General features: G+C 36.1%; 1 protein-coding gene across 1 annotated transcript; it reads left to right on the top strand.

Annotated features, from left to right (window-relative positions):
• The first annotated feature begins 1,864 nt into the window (after positions 1-1,864).
• On the top strand, positions 1,865-2,824 carry LOC107963093 (germin-like protein subfamily 1 member 7). Its single transcript, XM_016899681.1, has 3 exons — positions 1,865-1,988; positions 2,324-2,479; positions 2,580-2,824. The coding sequence occupies exons 1-3, from the start codon at positions 1,865-1,867 to the stop codon at positions 2,822-2,824; spliced, it is 525 nt and encodes a 174-aa protein (XP_016755170.1).
• The last annotated feature ends 15,211 nt before the right edge of the window (positions 2,825-18,035 follow it).

Raw genomic sequence — 18,035 nt, 5'->3', positions numbered from 1 at the left:
CAACCCAAGATTTGTTACGCAATTTTCTAAAAATATCCTAAAATTGAAAATGTATTCACTTAATTAAAACCAATTAATTCTATTTAGAGGCCTTAAATATAACTATTTTCAAGAGTTATCAATATTCCTGTGTTAAGAAAGGATGCAGAATCTATAATCCTTTCACCAAAAAGGTGATCATAAGCAGAGATGTGAAGTTTGATGAAATAAAAATCTGGAATTGGATTGCAACAGATGAAGAGATGTATGGAATCTATTTAGATGAACAATCCGTGCGAGGATATCACTGAAATCTATCAACAATGTAACCTGGCGAAGTAAGAACCAATCACTTTTGAAGAAGCTGAATGGCGAACAACTATGAAAGATGAGATCACCATGATTAAAAAAAATGAAACATAAGAGGTTGTGGATAGACCGGTTCATAAGAAAGTAATTGGTGTTAAATGGGTGTTCAGAACCAAGATGAATCCTAATGGATTATTGAACAGATATAAAGCGAGGTTGGTTGTGAAGGGGTTTAACCAGTAATATGGAGTGGACTTCATTGAAACCTTTGCCCCTATTGCGAGGTTAGACGTGATAAGGCTACTTTTGACTCTTGCTGTTCAAAAAGGTTGGAGAATACATCAAGTGAATGTGAAGTCAACCTTCCTAAATGGTTATTTGAAGGAAGAGATTTATGTTGAGCAACTGCAAGGGTTCATAGTACCTGGGTGCGAGGCCAAGGTGTACAGACTTTACAAAGTGTTGTATAGTTTGAAGCAAGCACCAAGCGCGTGGTATGAAAGAATTGACAGTCACCTGATAGAAATGGGTTTTGAAATAAGCATCAACGAGCCCACTTTATATGTGAAAAAAATTGGTAATGAAATAATCCTCATTATTTCATTATATGTTGATGATTTATTTATGATTGGCAGCAACAACAAACTGATGATTGAATTCAAAGATAAGATGCAAGACAAGTTTGAAATGTCAGGCCTAGGTGAAATGACATACTTCTTTGGTCTGGAGGTGAACCAAACTCGTAATGCAATCTTCATAAAATAGATGGGGTTCGCAATAAAAATCCTGTGAAGATATAGCATGGAGAAGTGTAAACCTGCGAGCACCCCTATTGTTCAAGGTGAGAAGGTCACCAGCAACGAAGATGTCAAAAAGGTTGATGAAACAAGCTACAAAAGCTTGGTGGGATGTTAGCTTTACTTGACAACATCCTGACCTGACATCATGTTTGTACGCATGTTGTCAAGGTTCATGAATTGTTGTAATGTGAACCACTACAAAGTAGCAAAAAGAGTTCTACGATACATAAGAGGAACTCTCGATCATGGAGTGAAATTTATGACTGAAAAGGTCAAGCTACGTGGGTATTCAAATAGTGATTGATTGGATCCACTGAAGACATAAAGAGTACCTCAGGTTATTTCTTTACTCTAGGAACGAGTATGTTCTGTTGGAGCTCGAAGAAGCAAGAAACAGTGGCACAGTCAACTGTAGAAGCTGAGTATGTTGCAGCTGTAGCTGCTATAAATCAAGCCATTTGGTTGAGGAAATTGCTGAACGATTTAAATTTGAAGCAAGAAGAAGCAACAGAGGTTAAGTCTGATAATCAATCTGTTGTCGCAATTGCAAAAAAATCCAGTGTTCCATGGTAGAACAGAACATTTTAAAATCAAGTATCACTTTGTGAGAGAAGTGGAACAAGCCAAGGAAGTTACACTAGTTCACTGCAGTTTACAAGATCAATTGCCTGACATCTTAACAAAACCTCTTGGGAAAATGAAGTTTGGAAAGCTACGTTATGATATTGGAGTTCAAAGCATAGAGGTTAGGGAGGACTGTTGTGAAATTACCATCTATGCGAACTGCGAGCTCATTAGAAGAGCTCACCAAGAACAATGAGCTCACCAAAATGTGCATGCTCACCAAGGCTGCTAGCTTACCAAACTTGAGAGCTAACCTACGAGCTCTTCACTATGCAAGTTGCCAACTTACCAACTTGCACTGAAGTAATGATAGTTTTGATTAGACATATTGGCATGTGATTAGACAGAAACCAGCCAATAAAAAAGAAAGTTATATGAATCTAGTCACTAAATTAAAGTCAATTGATAATATATATTTTTTATTATTTTTAGCTTATTTAAGCATTTTTTCATGTAAATTAATTATAAGTTTTTTAATAAAATAGTTCACCAAAAATTAACCTATCCATTTTTCATCTTTTTGCTTCTATTTCAACCCCTCCATAAAAAAACTCCACATTTGGTAAGTGTGAAAGTAGTGAAGTAATTTTATTTTCTTTCCATTGATGCAGTTTTTGTTAATGGCAAGTTCTGCAAAGACCCAAAGCTTGCAACCCTAGAAGACTTCTTTCTTTTAGGGCACAACATTCGAGGAAATACATCAAACCGATTAAGATTAGTGGTCACTCCAGCCAATGATGAACAAATACCAGGACTTAATAGTGTAGGCATTTCTATAACTCGATTTGACTATTCATCTTATGGGTGACTAAGTCCTCCTCACACTCACCCTTGTGCCAATGAAATACTAGTCGTTTTGGAGGGCAGGCACACTCTGCGTTGGCTTCACTACATCGAATCTGAATAACCATCTCTTCACCAAAGTCTTTAACCCTGGAGATGCTTTTGTTTTCCCAATCAGTTTGATTTACTTCCAGCAGAACATAGGGCAGACTCATGTTGTTGCCTTTTCTGCTTTCAGTAGCCAAAACCCAGGGACTATTACCATTCCAAATGTACTGTTTGGTTCAGACCCCGCCCTCTATTCTGATGTTCTTGCCAAGGCCTTCTAGATGAATAATAATATCGTTAACCAAATTCGATCCAATTATGGTGGGATAACCAAAAACTTGTCTAATTGATGATCGTCTTGTCTGGATAACATTTCATTTGTTGCTTTGAATTTTGGTATTTCGTGGATTGAAATATAAAAATAAAAAATAAAAAATAAAGAGGTTTTGCTTATGTACTTTGGCTTAACAAAACCTTTCTACATGTTATTACGATCATATAATATGGAATGTTGTCAATTACAATTACTGTCACACAAATCAAGACTCAAGAGTCTTCCGTACATCCCCATCAAAAGTTTTTATATAAACCCTCAATAGTTTCACTGCCTCTCCCCCATGCGTTTCAAACACGAAACAATGTCTCTCAAGTAAAGATTGAAGGCTTTGAAGAATCAACAAAGGCAGAAGCAATGGGTGAAATGACCTAAGAACCAGGCTTTGAAATCCCAAACCAGGAAGAAGATGACCTTAAACTCCAAGAACCCATCAACCTATCCCTCCTCCACCTTGATAGCTTCAAGAACAACCAGCAAAACCTCCATTCATGCACTATTGAGTTAGGTTGATGTCAAATTGGGTGAGAAATGTAGCTTGGAAATTGGCCTATTTTGATCCACATGGGCATGTGTCTCAGCCGTGTGTGACACACTGCCAGGTGACACGGCCGTGTGTCCCTTGTATCTTTTTAAGAGATACAAGTCAGTATGCTCTCACGGCCTAACACATGGGCGTGTGACTTGACCATGTGACCCAAGTCAGAGGGTTACAAAGGCATGGACACTGACTGAGACATGATCGTGTGTCCTTATTTCGAATGCCCACACGGCCTGAGACACGGGCGTGTCTCCTGACCGTGTGTGTCACACGGTCATGTGAGCCCTACAGCTTTGAAAATTTTTAATATTTTTTGAAAATTTTTTTGAGTACCTGATTTAGTCCCGACTTGTTTTTAATGTGTATTTTGGGTCTCGAGGGCTCGCATAAGGGACAATATGTTTGATTTCGATTGGTTTCTAACATGAATGTTATATGATATAAAATGTCTGTTTATTTGATCTGTAAACTCTAGTAATGCTCCGTAACCCTATTCTGACGGTGTATACAGGTTACGGGTGTTACGTTTAACATTCGACCATATTTACAAGTAAGTCCTTAGCAGTTTTCTTTGATTTTTATAGATTCTTTTAATCTTGAGGGCTTGATTTAGCTAACCTAAGAATTAATTTTATCAATTGGTAAAGTTTTGCTAAGATGCCATTATTGAGAATTGGATGATTTAAGTGTTAAATTGATAGAAATTAAGCTTAGTTTAAGAAAATGACTAAATTGTAAAGCTCAATTGTTAGTTTCGTACATTAGAGATTAAATTTAATAAAATGAAAAACTTTCATGAAATCAAATTTTAATTCGATGCCCTAAATTGAAAGTTATGCTTATCTCAGTTTTAGGGACTAAATTGAATAATTTGCTTGTAAAATTTGATATTTGATTCAGATCTGGCTGAAATTTGATAATGTGATATGTTTTATGATTATTCATAGCTAACGACAACATCGAATCCTCAAGAGGGAAAGGAAAAGAAAAAATCGTTGATTAGTGATGTGCAAAATTTAGGTTTGTACATTTATGATTTATGACCATTTTAATTTATTGCATTTCATGTAAATTGTATATGTGTAACACCCCAAACCTAGCTTAGACGTTATGGCCGAATTTGGCGATGTCACATGGAATGGGATTTGAAGACAAGATTGTTGAGTTAAAACCGTTACAGTTAGTTAGCTTTTATTTAATTTTGAAAAGAATAAGTACTAGTTGATTTGCTTTAAAACTTGTCTCTTAGCGGAAGCTCTTGTAACCAATTAATTTAGGGAAAATCGTTTCTATTTAAGTAAACTTAGTTTTTTTAAAAAACCGTGTTTTGTTGAGTTGCAGTTTTAAAAAAAATCCATAAAAACAATATAAAGTCCCAAATTTAAAGCAAACCAGTCCATAGTCCAAAAGTTACATCAGAAACCCCAAATAAGTAATAAATTCTAGACATTAATGAAAAATAGTCTAAAATTTACGTATGACTACCGTCGAGTCCTCTACTGCATCGACCCGTCAAGTCTAGGGATTACCTGTACAGATTAAACAGAAAAATGGTGAGTTTTCGCAAACTCAGTGTGTAATCCCTACAGAAAACATGCATACAGATATTCAACAACATTCAGTTAGATACAGTCTGGGCTTGGGTTAATCATAGAATCAGTTTGGGCCTTAGTCCGTTCAGATACAGTCTCAGAAATACATTAGGGGTTTGGCTCATATCAGGTACAGAATGCAGATATAATAAATCAGAATCCTACCTACCAACCTCTACACACCATCTCCGTCCAACCCTACACACCATGCTGTACCAAAATGCGGCACATAATTAGAAGGTTGCAGCTGAGTTGCCAGATAACAGGCTTAATAGCCTTTCAGACACTTCCTCTAAATATCATCAACCCACCCCGATGCAGTGCAACATACAAAATATGTCATGACATTATGCAATTAATAGTACATACATTCAGATATCATAAGCCATGCTCGGTATAGAAATCAGACAGATAGATCACAATATAGGGGTCTAGGTAAAGCTTACCAACCCTATAGTAGGTCCACAGTCGACTTGGGCGACCCGTGCAACCTTACAAAACTTTTTAGAAAAATGGGTTCACATGCCTATGTGGCCCACTCGGCCCAAATTGGCCTTGGCCACGTGATCCATTTTTAATTTAACCCGTGCTAGTTAATTATTCATATATGTTTTCTCTATTTACTTATATGTTCCTTCAAGGCTGTCTACTTGAGTCACTGTTACTAAATTATTTATATCTTAAGTTACAAAATTCTGAATTAAGATCTGCTGGATGTATTTGAAAAGACTCAAATACCTTTCTACCATAAAATTTTTAGAATTTTTGGTTTAGCCAATAAGTACAGTAAAATCTTCAAACCTACCCCTATTCTACTGTCTGACAGCTTCATCCCTTCATTGCTAAAAATTAATTATCTCTTAGTACAAAATTTGGATGATTTTTCCATTTGTTTCTATCGAAAATAGACTCATTAATAATTTAAACATGTAAATTTCAACCCCTAATTATTTTTCTCCAATTTTTGATGATTTTCCAAAGTCAGAACAGAGAAACCTTGTCTCACAAAGTTTATTATACCTCATGATTTAAAATTTCATTACTTTCACCGTTTCTTCTATGAGAAACTAGACTCAATAAGCTTTAATTTCATATTTTGGTCATCCTATAATTCGATTCCTATAATTTATGGCGATTTTTCAAAGTTAGCCTACCGCTGTTATCCAAACAACAAGCAAATTCGACTTTTCGCCGAATCCTTGTTTTTTCTTTTTGTGTTTCGGGCACAGAACTAGTTTTGTTTAGTGCCAAAACAGTCCCCAAGCACTCCAAAGCTTATAATCAAGAAACTTAACATCAATATAATAGATTTACAAGCGAATTGACAACCAAGAACAGACAGAAACCCAACTTACCACCAAAGATAACCCTCTATTTAACCATTGTTAAGACGAGAACACTGAATTCACTAGTTCGAGCCTCCCCCTACACCCTAATCATAGAGAAAAAACATTACCACTTCATTTGGTAAGAGATTCATGATAGAAACAAAGAGAAACACTTATCGAAACTAAGCGAGCACTAACCGCTTGCGAAAATGAAGAAAAATAAATGGATTAGGGAAAATCAAGAATAAGAAAAATAAAAGAAAGATGGAAAAACTAAGAGAATTTCAGCAATAGGAGAAGGAGAAGAAGAGACGGCATAATTTTTTTGGAAAAGAGAGTCAAAATTCGGTTATGGGAATAAAATAAAATAAAATCCCGATAACCCCCAAAATCCCTTAATCTTCTCCCCTAATTCTCACTACACATCCACTACTCAGAATCCCCCTATTACACAGCTCTATCCCAAAATCTAAGCAAAAAAATAATACCCTTGCCTGCATGGGGATTTGAACACAAGACCTCCACCATAATAACACACCATATAACCACCAGACCAGCAGACCCATTTTAATGTAATTTACCCAAAAATCAAATAAAATCCTATTGAACAAGAGTAAGGCCTAATTCATTCAAAATACCAAAATTTGCCCAAGCGAAGGCTCGAACTTGGGACCTCCCAAACACTCCCAGAACACATAACCACTAAAGCTGACAGATATTTGTGTCATATTTTCACAATAACGAAATTAGAAATTTTAGGGTGTTACAATATGAGAGTTTTAAGATGAGTATTTAGTGATAAATTAAACTATTGAATTGAGCTTGAATTTGAGTGTCTAAAATAGAGGACTAAAATGAATAAATTAAAAAAATAACATGAATGGCTTGAACTATGATCTGTATTATGGGATTTGAGTGAAGACATATGCTAAATGATATGAATTACCTATGTTATGTTAATAAATAGAGTTGTGACAATGAATATGTTTAGTGATTGTACTAAATTGTAAACAGAATTGAATACCCTATTAATTAGTTGGGCTGAGTTGGATATAGTTGGCATGCCATAGGATTGGATTGAATATGGGATTACGCGCTTATGCTCTAGGAAGCATTTCGTGTGCTAGATATGCGCTTTGTGCTCCAGAATGTGCTTTGTGCACTATTATTCACATACATGCCAGTTTACCGTAATCAGTTTATCCAATGATGCACTTCGGTGCTAGTTTGGTGTGTTGGTTGACGATATGAGTATTCATCCGAGTTTGAGTGTAACGCCCTGAATAATTTTTTTTCTATTTTTGTAAAAATTTAACACAAATGAGTATATGCTTCAGTGGTTAAGTGTTCTAGGTGTGTGTGTGAGGTATTGGGTTCAAGTCTCACATTGAGTAAATTTTGGTTATTTTAGATCTAAGCCTTATCCTTGTTGAGTGGACTTATTTAAAATTGTTTGTTAATTCATATTAGAATGAGCCCGCTGGTTCGAGTGGTAAGGGAGTTGGTGTGTTGGAAGTCTTGTGTTCGAATCCCTGCATGAGCATGGGTATTATTTTTGCTCGGTTTTGTGATAGAGTTTCTGTGGAATTAAAATTCTGAAGTGGTTGAGATTGAGGTGTTAGTGGGAACTTGGGGGGGATATCAAATTGGTTTCAATTTAATTTTATTTTTATTTTTATTTCCCAAATTTCCCTCTGTTTTGACGTTCATCTTCTTCCAAAACAAAATCCCTATTATTGTTCTTTTTGTTTTATTTACTCTCTGACGAAAAATTAAACTCTTTCCTCCTTTCTTTGTTTCTACCGTTAATCCTTGCTTTTGGGCATTTCAAATCCTTGGTTTTTCGTATAATTAGTAAGTGGGATTTCATTTGTATTACTTTAGCGTTGCTTTATGAAGGTTGAAACTTTGCTATATCTTTTGGTGTAGGAGAAGGCGTTGAACTGTGAGTTTCGCTCCATTTGTTTGAATGGTGTTAGCTGTGTTTTTCATCGTCGGTAAGTTGAGTTTTTGTCAGATTGTTGTTGACGAATTCGTAAATGTAGCCAGAAAATCGGTGTTTGGTATGTTGTTTCTTAGGTTTTGGAGGCCTTGGGATTACTGTAGCATCTTAAATCAACCAAGTGTGTACCCGAATCGCAGAAAATCGTACTTTGGAAAAAGCCGAAAAACCATTCTGTCGACACCACATGGGTTTGTGCTTGGCGTGTGGTTGGCCGTGTATGAGACACGACCGTGTGGTCGACGAAGGCATGGCCATGCACAAGACACGGACGCGTGGTGGTGTAGGTCACATGGGCTAGGCCAAGTTGGGCGTGTGGGCCCACACGGGCAAGCCACACAATCATGTAGGTCCATATCTCTGAAATTTTCCCTGGGTTTACGCGAGTCATTCCTATCGACTGTGAGTCTACCGTAGGGTCGGTAAGGGCTAATTAAACCCTAAAGGCTAATTTAACCCTAAAGTTTATGTGATCTGATAATTTAATATTCTATTCTAAGTAGGACACGATATGCATGTCTGTTTATTCTGATAAGTATATACATATGATCTCTGTATATGAGCATGTTATGCATGATATTATTGTATCTATTACTTCTGTATCTGTGATTGTGGTGGGTTTTCGATTATGTGGAGGAGGTGTTCTGTTGGTGACCTTCGCCTATATTCTAGCAGCTTGGCTGCGTACTACCTGATAAACGTCATAATGACACAATGTGGTGTGTAGAGATGGGTTGGTGTTTTTAACCCCACATGGTGTGATGGGATGGTCAGAGTTGGTGTGTAGAGGATGAAGGTAGGATTCTGCATATTTGTATTTATATCTGTATCTGTATCTGTATCTGTATCTGTAAAGGACGTAAAGTCCAAGTCTGAAATCTTAATCTGGTTGTGTATGTGATACCTGTATGTAATGCTTGTCTATTTCTGTTGGGTTACACACTGAGTTTACAAAAACTCACATCTATTTGTCTGTTCTGTTTAGGTAATCCTTAGACTTAGGCAGATCGGTGCGCTGGAGACTCAACGGTGACCAATCGACTGTAAACTGTTTAAACTTAGTAATTTATGGTTTATTTAAAATTCTGGATTCATTTGAGAGTTTATAATTTCTGGGACTCTTTGGACTGTATGGTTTTTATTAACTGTTGATTTTGGTTTGGTTTGTTTCATAATTTGCATGCTTCGACAAAGTGTTTTATGAAAACGGCGGTTTTACACAAATAAAAGTTTTTCTAAAAATAAAAACTAGATTTCCAAAATGTATCTGTTTTATTAAATTTCACTGTAAATTATAATTTCACAAATAAATTAATTAAATAATGATTTCAACAAAAGTCGTAATGGGTTACAAAGCTTCAATGAATTTGCACTGTTTTCAAAACCCTTCTTTGTTACACTCCCTGATTCAGCCATAACGTCTAGGCCGGGTTTGGGGTGTTACATTGAGTCGAGTTAATAGGGGCTACTTATAAGAAGTTAGTAAATGATTTGGATAAGGCAATATTTAATACTATCGAGCTAAACTTTTAGCTATGTGAATTGAAATAAATAAGATATATAGTTATATTGTGATTCTAACTGAAAATGAGCCCTGGAGGCCGAAAGGAATACGAATAAGTCATCAGATTCCAGAACCGATTAAAAAGTATGAAATTGGTATGAATTGATTGAGTGTTAATGGCTAAATATGTTGAAACTAGTTATAAATGCTGAAATATTGGTAAGGTTGTGTTGGAATTAATATAAGTATGTGTACATATGTAAGTTGATGGTTATAATTTGCTTGTCATCTTAGATCATGAAATTTTTTTATTAATATGTGCATATAAGCATGTTTTCTATTGGATTCTAATGTTAATGCTTGTAATTATATATTGGATCCTAAATGTGTAACAGCCCGATTTAGGGCCTAGTCGAAATAGTGATTTTGGGACCACAAATTCGAAGAGGAAAAAATTTATTATCATTATATTTTTATGGCCTACAATTTCACGGAAAGATTTCGTGAAAATGTCGTTCGAAAATTTTGACGTTTGGGCACTCAATTTAGTCAAAAAGGACTAAATTGTAAAAAAATACAAAAGTTGAGTTCTACATGTTAGAGGTGTCCAATTGTTATGAAATTTTAAATTAGAGGTCTTTAAATGGCAATTAGACCATTGGTTAAATTGTGGACAAAAATGGACATGAGATAAGTAAAATAGGATATTTTTAAGTGAAAGGTATTTTAGTCATTTAGTTATTAAAATGAATTAAAAACAAAATTAAAAGCCAATTTTTGTCCATCTTCAAGCGATGCAAATTCTACAAGGGGGAAAGCCATATTTAGGGTTTTCAAGCTTTCAAGCTCCATAATCAAGAAGAACGTGGAATCAATCTCAACCGGGGAAAGGAAAAGATCGTAGACTAAATTGCAAAATTACTATATTTTGCACCGAGGTAAGTTTGTATGTGAATAATGCATTGTTTTAATTTTATTTAATATATTGTTGAGATATGATTGAATATAGAATAAATATTTGATGTAGATTACAAAAATGTGGTTAAATTTGAAAAAGTTGGTAAAATGTTGTAAAATAAGATTCCCGATTGAACACTCGGATTAGACTGGGATTCATTGAATGTAAGGGTTTCTAAGTGTAGATTCCCAGAATCACTGATTAAAAAGGGGTTGTTAAGTGCAGATTCCTCGAATCACTGATCAAAAAGGGTTGCTAAGTGCAAATTCCTCGAAACTCTGATAAAAGAGGGGTTGCTAAGTGCAAATTCCCCAAGGGGTAGCTAAGTGCTGATTCCACCATATCCTTGATTGTGAAAGGGGTTGTTATGTGCTGATTCCCCGTATCACTGAATATAAGGTGGTTGCTAAGTGTTGATTCCACCGAGTAACGGTTAATATTTTGAAGTGTTCATCGGGGAAACTGGACAAGTGAAAGTACACGTGAAATGGATAAGATTACGTGATGAATATTGGGTTTGATATTTAATCGACCCTTGAGTAAAATGATATGAAGTACTAAAACTATTAAAGAGTAAATTTAGAAAAAAAATAGTTTTGAACAACAACAGTTGTTTAACATTGAAAAAATCACCAAAAATGATGGACATTGAATTAGGGGTTTGACAAGATATGAAATTAAATCTGAATGAGTCTATTTTCACATAAAGGAAACAGAATAAGCAAAACAGTTAAATATTTTGACATATTTGAATTTTAGTGAGACAGGGTCAGAATGATTTCAAAATCCTCTATTCGAACTTTGGAAAATCACTAAAAATTGTACAAAAAATAATTATGGTTTTTAATTTACATGATTAAATTTATAAATGAGTCTATTTTCAATAGAAACAAATGAGAACATCATTTGAATTTTTTAAAAAGAGATAATTAATTTTTAGTGAAGAGGGGTCAGAGCTGTCGAGCAATGAAACAGGGGAAACTTTAAAGAATAAACTGTAATAATTGGGTAAATAAAAAATTCTTCAAATTTTATGGTAAGAAGATATATGAGTCTAACTTTAGGGAAAATTTACTGATCTTACTTTAGAGTTCCGTAGCTCTAGATAAAAATAATTTAGTGACTATGATGCGAATAAACAGCTTGCTAGAACTTGAATAAATAGTGAATTTATGTGTGATTAAGATTATATTATCTATGGAAACGTGCTAGAAACTTGTTTATTAATTACATAATTACTTGCTAAGCTATATGCTTACTCCTCTTTCTTTTCTCTTGTTTTATAGTGTTACCAGTTCAGCTGAGAATTCAGAAATAGTCAGGAACTCACCTACACTATCCACAACTTTTTGTATTTTGTAATCAATATTTCTAAATTATGGCATGTATAGAAGACTTGATTTTAATGTTATATGTTACAAAGTATTTAGCCTAAATGTTAGTATATGTTATTTGATAAATTATTTTATACAATTGCTAATGATGATAGTTAAAATGTTAAGTATGATTTAAATATATTTGAGAATATAAATGTTGGTTGAAACATTGGAATTGGCTGGGTTACGATTTGAAAATTTGCAGGTGAGGTTACATATTTATAAAAGGGATTATGTCAAAATTTTAGTAAAAAAAACTCAGTTGGAACGATAACAAGTGTTTGTGTTCTAGTAATACCTCATACTCTGTTCCGGCGAGAAACACGGGTAAGGGGTGTTACAAAATGTACCACTGAGCCCTATTACTCAGTGTACAGTTTGTTTTCTCTGTGCGCAAGTTTAGGTGATTTTTGAAGCCTCGAGATTTGAAGCCAGCATCCAAATTATCGTTTCCAACCCAACAAAGTTTGTATAAAGTGACTCATTTCGGTCTTTTGGGCATGTACCTAGGAACCTTAGGCTAAAAGTCTCAAATGTTAAGTTACATATGATATGATCTTTTGTTAATGATTTGAACTTGTGTTGAAATGAATTCTAGTTGGTGTGGGAAATATATGAATTGGTTGTATGAAAATGTATATATGTGATTTTAGATCCCTTTTAACTGGTAAACAAGTTGATTTTGGAAGAAATAGATTGTCATGTTGCGACGATGAACTTTTGATGTCATGATAAGAAACAAATCAAGGTTCTTATGGCGACATTGTTGCTTTAAAGTCACGACAAGCACCAAACAGAGATTTGTGTTGCGACAAGGAACCCCTGGCATTGTGATGTCAACCCAAAATTTTGGAATCCTTACAATTAGGTTCTTTTTCGACCTTGGGTTAGCAAAAGAGCTTTCATAAACCTGTATAAGATTCAAAAATGATGATGTATCATGTTATACACATTTTTTAGTTATATTTGAATGTTTAACAATTTGTAATTTGATCGTAGTTGCTCTGACAATAAATGTGGCACCTTACAACTCAAACCCGGTGATCGAGTCGAGTATCGGAGTGTTACATCTCTCAAATACTTAGTTCATAAACCTATACAAGTCTCTCAAATATATAGGACTTTTCGAGACTTGCTAGCATGCCAAAGATTGACCACAATTATTGGAATTAATTCTGTAAATATGTATGGTAGTTTTTGTGTATATCTATTTTCTTTTAATTAGGAGATTAGATGCTAAAGTTTAGGAGATAATATTTTGGTTTAATTAGGAGATTAGATGCTAAAGTTTAGGAGATAATATTTTGGTTTCTATCTTTGTATTTTACCGTGTATATATGTTCTTGATTTTAGGAGGAATGAAACACAGAGAAAATTCCCACAATTCTTGTTATTTTTTCATGGTATCATGAGCAGGTTTTGAACGTGTAAAGTTTTGCTAATGGCTGGTGGGAAAGGTGATTCCGGTCACAAATTAGGCGAAGGGGCGGTTGTGCGAAAAACTATTTCTCCGTACGATATAACCTCGCTTGATAATCCTGGACTTGCAATCACTCAAGTACAATTGAAAGGGGAAAATTATGAAGAATGGGCTCGTTCTTTCCGAACGGCGTTGCATGCTAGGAAGAAGTTCAGATTTATTGACGGATCGATTAAAAAACCAGATGATACATCAGACGACATTGAAGATTGGTGGACCATTAACTCGTTGCTAGTTTCGTGGATTCGGAATACTATTGAACCAACTCTTCGATCCACCATATCTCATGTCGAGGCGGCTAAGGATTTGTGGGATGATATTCGAGAGAGATTTTCAATGGCCAATGGTCCAAGAATCCAACAACTCAGATCTTATCTTGTAGAATGCAAGCAAAAATGATTGACTATTGTCAATTATTTTGGAAAATTAAAACTGATATGGGATGAATTGGAGATTTTTGATCAATTGCCGACTTGTAAATGCGGGAATTGTACTTGTCAGCTATCAGCCTAGTTGGAAAAGCAACGAGAAGAGGAAAAAGTTCACCACTTCCTGATGGGATTGGATAGGACATATAGCACTGTTAGATCCAACATCTTGGCTAATGATCCGTTGCCATCCTTGAGCAAGGCTTATTCGATGGTTATTCAAGAAGAACGAGTGAATACCAATATCTCGTGAGATGGAAGATCGCTCCGATGTGATGGCTATGGCAGTGCAAAGTCGAGGCCGTGGAGAAAGTAAGGAGAAAGGGGGGGTTTGTTCCCATTGCAAACAACCCAGACATGATATTGATAATTGTTTTGCTATTATTGGTTATCCTGAATGGTGGGGAGATCGACCCCAAGGAACTATGAAGGGTGGAAGCCGTGGCAAGAATTTAGGCCAACGTCAATCAAACGGTCGAGAACGAGGGGGCAGCAAGCTAATGCTGTCCAGACCCACACAGGGGTAGTATCATCTTCAAATGCTAGCACTGATGATACTGAAGCAAACACTTTGCCTGGGCTTAGCAATGAACAGTGGCAAGTTTTGCTCCAAACCTTAAAGGGTATGAGATCAACTACGACTGAGAAGATGACGGGTAAGAAATTGTCTTGGATTATTGACACAGGAGAATCAAATCATATGACGGGTAATCTAAAATTTTTACATAATATTCATAAAATTCCTAATTGTCCCGTTGGGTTACCGGATGGGAGTGAATCTGTGGCTACTTTGGAAGGATCTGTTACTCTTGGAGGAGATTTTTTGTTGCGAACTGTTCTATTTGTGCCGAATTTGACATGCAATCTTATCTCTGTGTCACAACTTATGGAAAATGATTCTTGCTTTATCCAGTTCATTGAAAAATTATGTGTTATACAGGACCATACCTCGAGGATGCTGATTGGAGCGGGTGAACAAAGGGATGGACTCTACTACTTTTGAGAAATTCCAAGGATCAAGGCAATGAGGGTGACTGCCAGTAACTTGTTAGAAATGTGGCACAAGCGGTTAGGTCATCCATCTATGCAGATGACGAAACTTGTTTCGAAGGTAGATAGAGATAGTAGGGATGAGTTTTTGAATAAATGTTGTGATGTGTGCCTTCGAGCAAAACAAACTAGAGAAGTTTTTTCTTTAAGTGAACATCGTGCAGTTGATATTTTTGAATTAATACATTGTGATTTATGGGGTCCTTATAACACTTTGTCTACTTGTGGAGCATCATATTTTCTGACAATAGTTGATGATTTTTCAAGGAGTGTGTGGATTTTCTTGATCAACAATAAATCTGAAGTTCCTTCAATGTTTAAAAATTTTTCATTATGATCAAACGACAATTTGATAAACAAGTAAAGATGGTACGTAGTGACAACGGGAAAGAATTTACTTGCATGAAGAATTATTTTGTGGAACATGGTATTATTTTCCAATCTTCATGTACCGGCACTCCACAACAAAATGGGAGAGTCGAAAGAAAGCATAGGCACATCTTAAATGTTGCGCGTGCTCTTAGATTTCAAGGATTGCTTCCTATCAGGTTCTGGGGTGAGTGCATTTTGACTGCAGGTTACCTAATTAATCGAACTCCCTGTTCGGGTTTAAATGGAAAGACGCCATATGAGGCTCTATATGGTCGACAACCAGATTTTGGTCACCTAAGAATTTTTGGATCTTTGTGTTAAGCTCACTGTAAGACTAGGGATAAGTTTGCCAGCCAAAGTAGAAAATGTGTGCTCATGGGTTATCCTTATTGGAAGAAAGGTTGGCATTTATATGACTTAGAAAAACTGGAATTCTTTGTCTCTGGAGATGTTGTTTTATTTGAAGATCAATTTCCTTTTGCTACAGCTTTTACAAATCAGTCCATGATCGACACAATTGCACTCCCTCAAAGTGAAGGACTTGACGAGGAATGGAATGAGGTAGCGGTTTCAAATGATAGTCAAGCTACTGATGTAGATGAGCAGCAGGCTGAAAATGAAAGTAGCGAAACTGATACTCGAAGTGGTGAAGAAGAGTTGGGACGTGGATGGCGTTTAAAGCAGTCCTCGGTTCGGTTGTGGGACTTTGTCATACACACCATTTAGTGGAAAAGTCCATCCCCGAAATTCTCCCCTCCACGGTATTCTCAAGGTAAGCCCTATCCTGTAGCGCATTATGTGAACTGTGATAAATTTTCTGTGCAACATCAGAATTTTCTTGCAACCATTACCGCAGAACGAGAGCCGAAATCTTATTCTGAAGCTGCTAGAAGCAAAGAATGGCGTGATGCCATGTCTAGTGAAATCGAGACTTTAGAAAAGCAAAGAACTTGGGAGATTGGGGATCTTCCGAAAGGGAAAAAGGCATTCGGATGCAAATAGGTGTATAAAATAAAACATCACTCTGATGGATCCGTTGAATGATTCAAAGCTCGTCTTGTGATTCTTGGTAATCATCAAGTGGCTGGAATTGACTACACCGACACATTTGCACCGGTTGCGAAGATGGTTACTGTTCAGGTTTTTCTTGCTATTACAGCAGCCAAGCAATGGGGATTACATCAAATGGATGTCCATAATGCTTTTCTACATGGGGATCTTCAAGAGGAAGTTTATATGACGATACCACCAGGATTTCGAGTAACACAATCGGGAAAAGTGTGTAAGCTTCAGAAATCTCTTTATGGGCTCAAGCAAGCGCCAATATGCTGATTTGCCAAGCTTTCGACAGCCTTAAAAGATTATGGATTCAAACAATCGCATTCGGATTACTCTCTTTTTACCTTGCAAAGAGATACATCTCAAGTCAATGTTCTCATTTATGTTGATGATTTGATTATCTCATGTAATAATCATGAAGCTATTGAGTCTTTTAAATCTTATCACAGTGATTGTTTTCATATGAAGGATTTAGGACCCTTAAAATATTTTCTTGGGGTGGAAGTTGCGCGTTCTCCAGAGGGGATTGTTTTGAATCAACGCAAATACATTCTTGACATCATCTCGGAAGCTGGACTTTTAGGAGCCAAACCCTCAAGTATTCCTATTGAGCATAATCATAAGTTAGCTTTTCCTACAGGTTCTTTTTTAAATGATCCAGAACCGTATCGTCGTTTGGTTGGACGACTTATTTATTTATGCTTCACAAGACCGGAGCTTGCATACAATGTTCATATTTTATCTCAATTCATGCTACAACCACGCATTGATCATTGGAATGCAGCGCTTCGAGTTGTTCGTTTCTTGAAAGGAGCTTCGGGTCAAGGAGTGTTTTTGAGTAGCAAAAGTGATCTGTGGTTGTACGGTTGGTGCGATGCGGATTGGGCCGGTTGTCCGTTGACAAGATGGTCACTCACAGGATGGTTGATTTTCTTGGGTACTTCTCCGGTATCTTGGAAGACAAAGAAACAACACACGGTGTCTCGATCCTCCGCAGAAGCCGAATATCAATCCATGGCTGTGACCACATGTGAGCTCAAGTGGTTAAAAGGATTATTAGGTAGTCTTGGAGTCTCTCATCCGCACTCAATAACGCTTGCTTGTGATAGTCAAGCTGCTCTTCATATATCTTACAATCCGGTCTTCCATGAGCGTACCAAACATATCGAGGTGGATTGTCATTTTTTTCAGGATGAAATTCTCCAAGGCAATGTGAAACCTGCCTATGTTCCAACAACGTCACAACTTGCGGATATATTTACCAAGGCTCTTGGTCAGACATCTTTTCGTTCTCTCCTTTGCAAGTTGGGCATCCGTGATCTTCATGCTCCAACTTGAGGGGGGTATTGGAATTAATTCTGTAAATATGTATGGTAGTTTTTGTGTATATCTATTTTCTTTTAATTAGGAGATTAGATGCTAAAGTTTAGGAGATAATATTTTGGTTTAATTAGGAGATTAGATGCTA

This window comes from Gossypium hirsutum, chromosome D11 (genome assembly GCF_007990345.1).
Source record: "Gossypium hirsutum isolate 1008001.06 chromosome D11, Gossypium_hirsutum_v2.1, whole genome shotgun sequence".
Lineage (NCBI taxonomy): Eukaryota > Viridiplantae > Streptophyta > Magnoliopsida > Malvales > Malvaceae > Gossypium > Gossypium hirsutum.
Note: the sequence above shows the minus strand (reverse complement) of the source record. Positions and strands in the feature narration are given on the sequence as shown.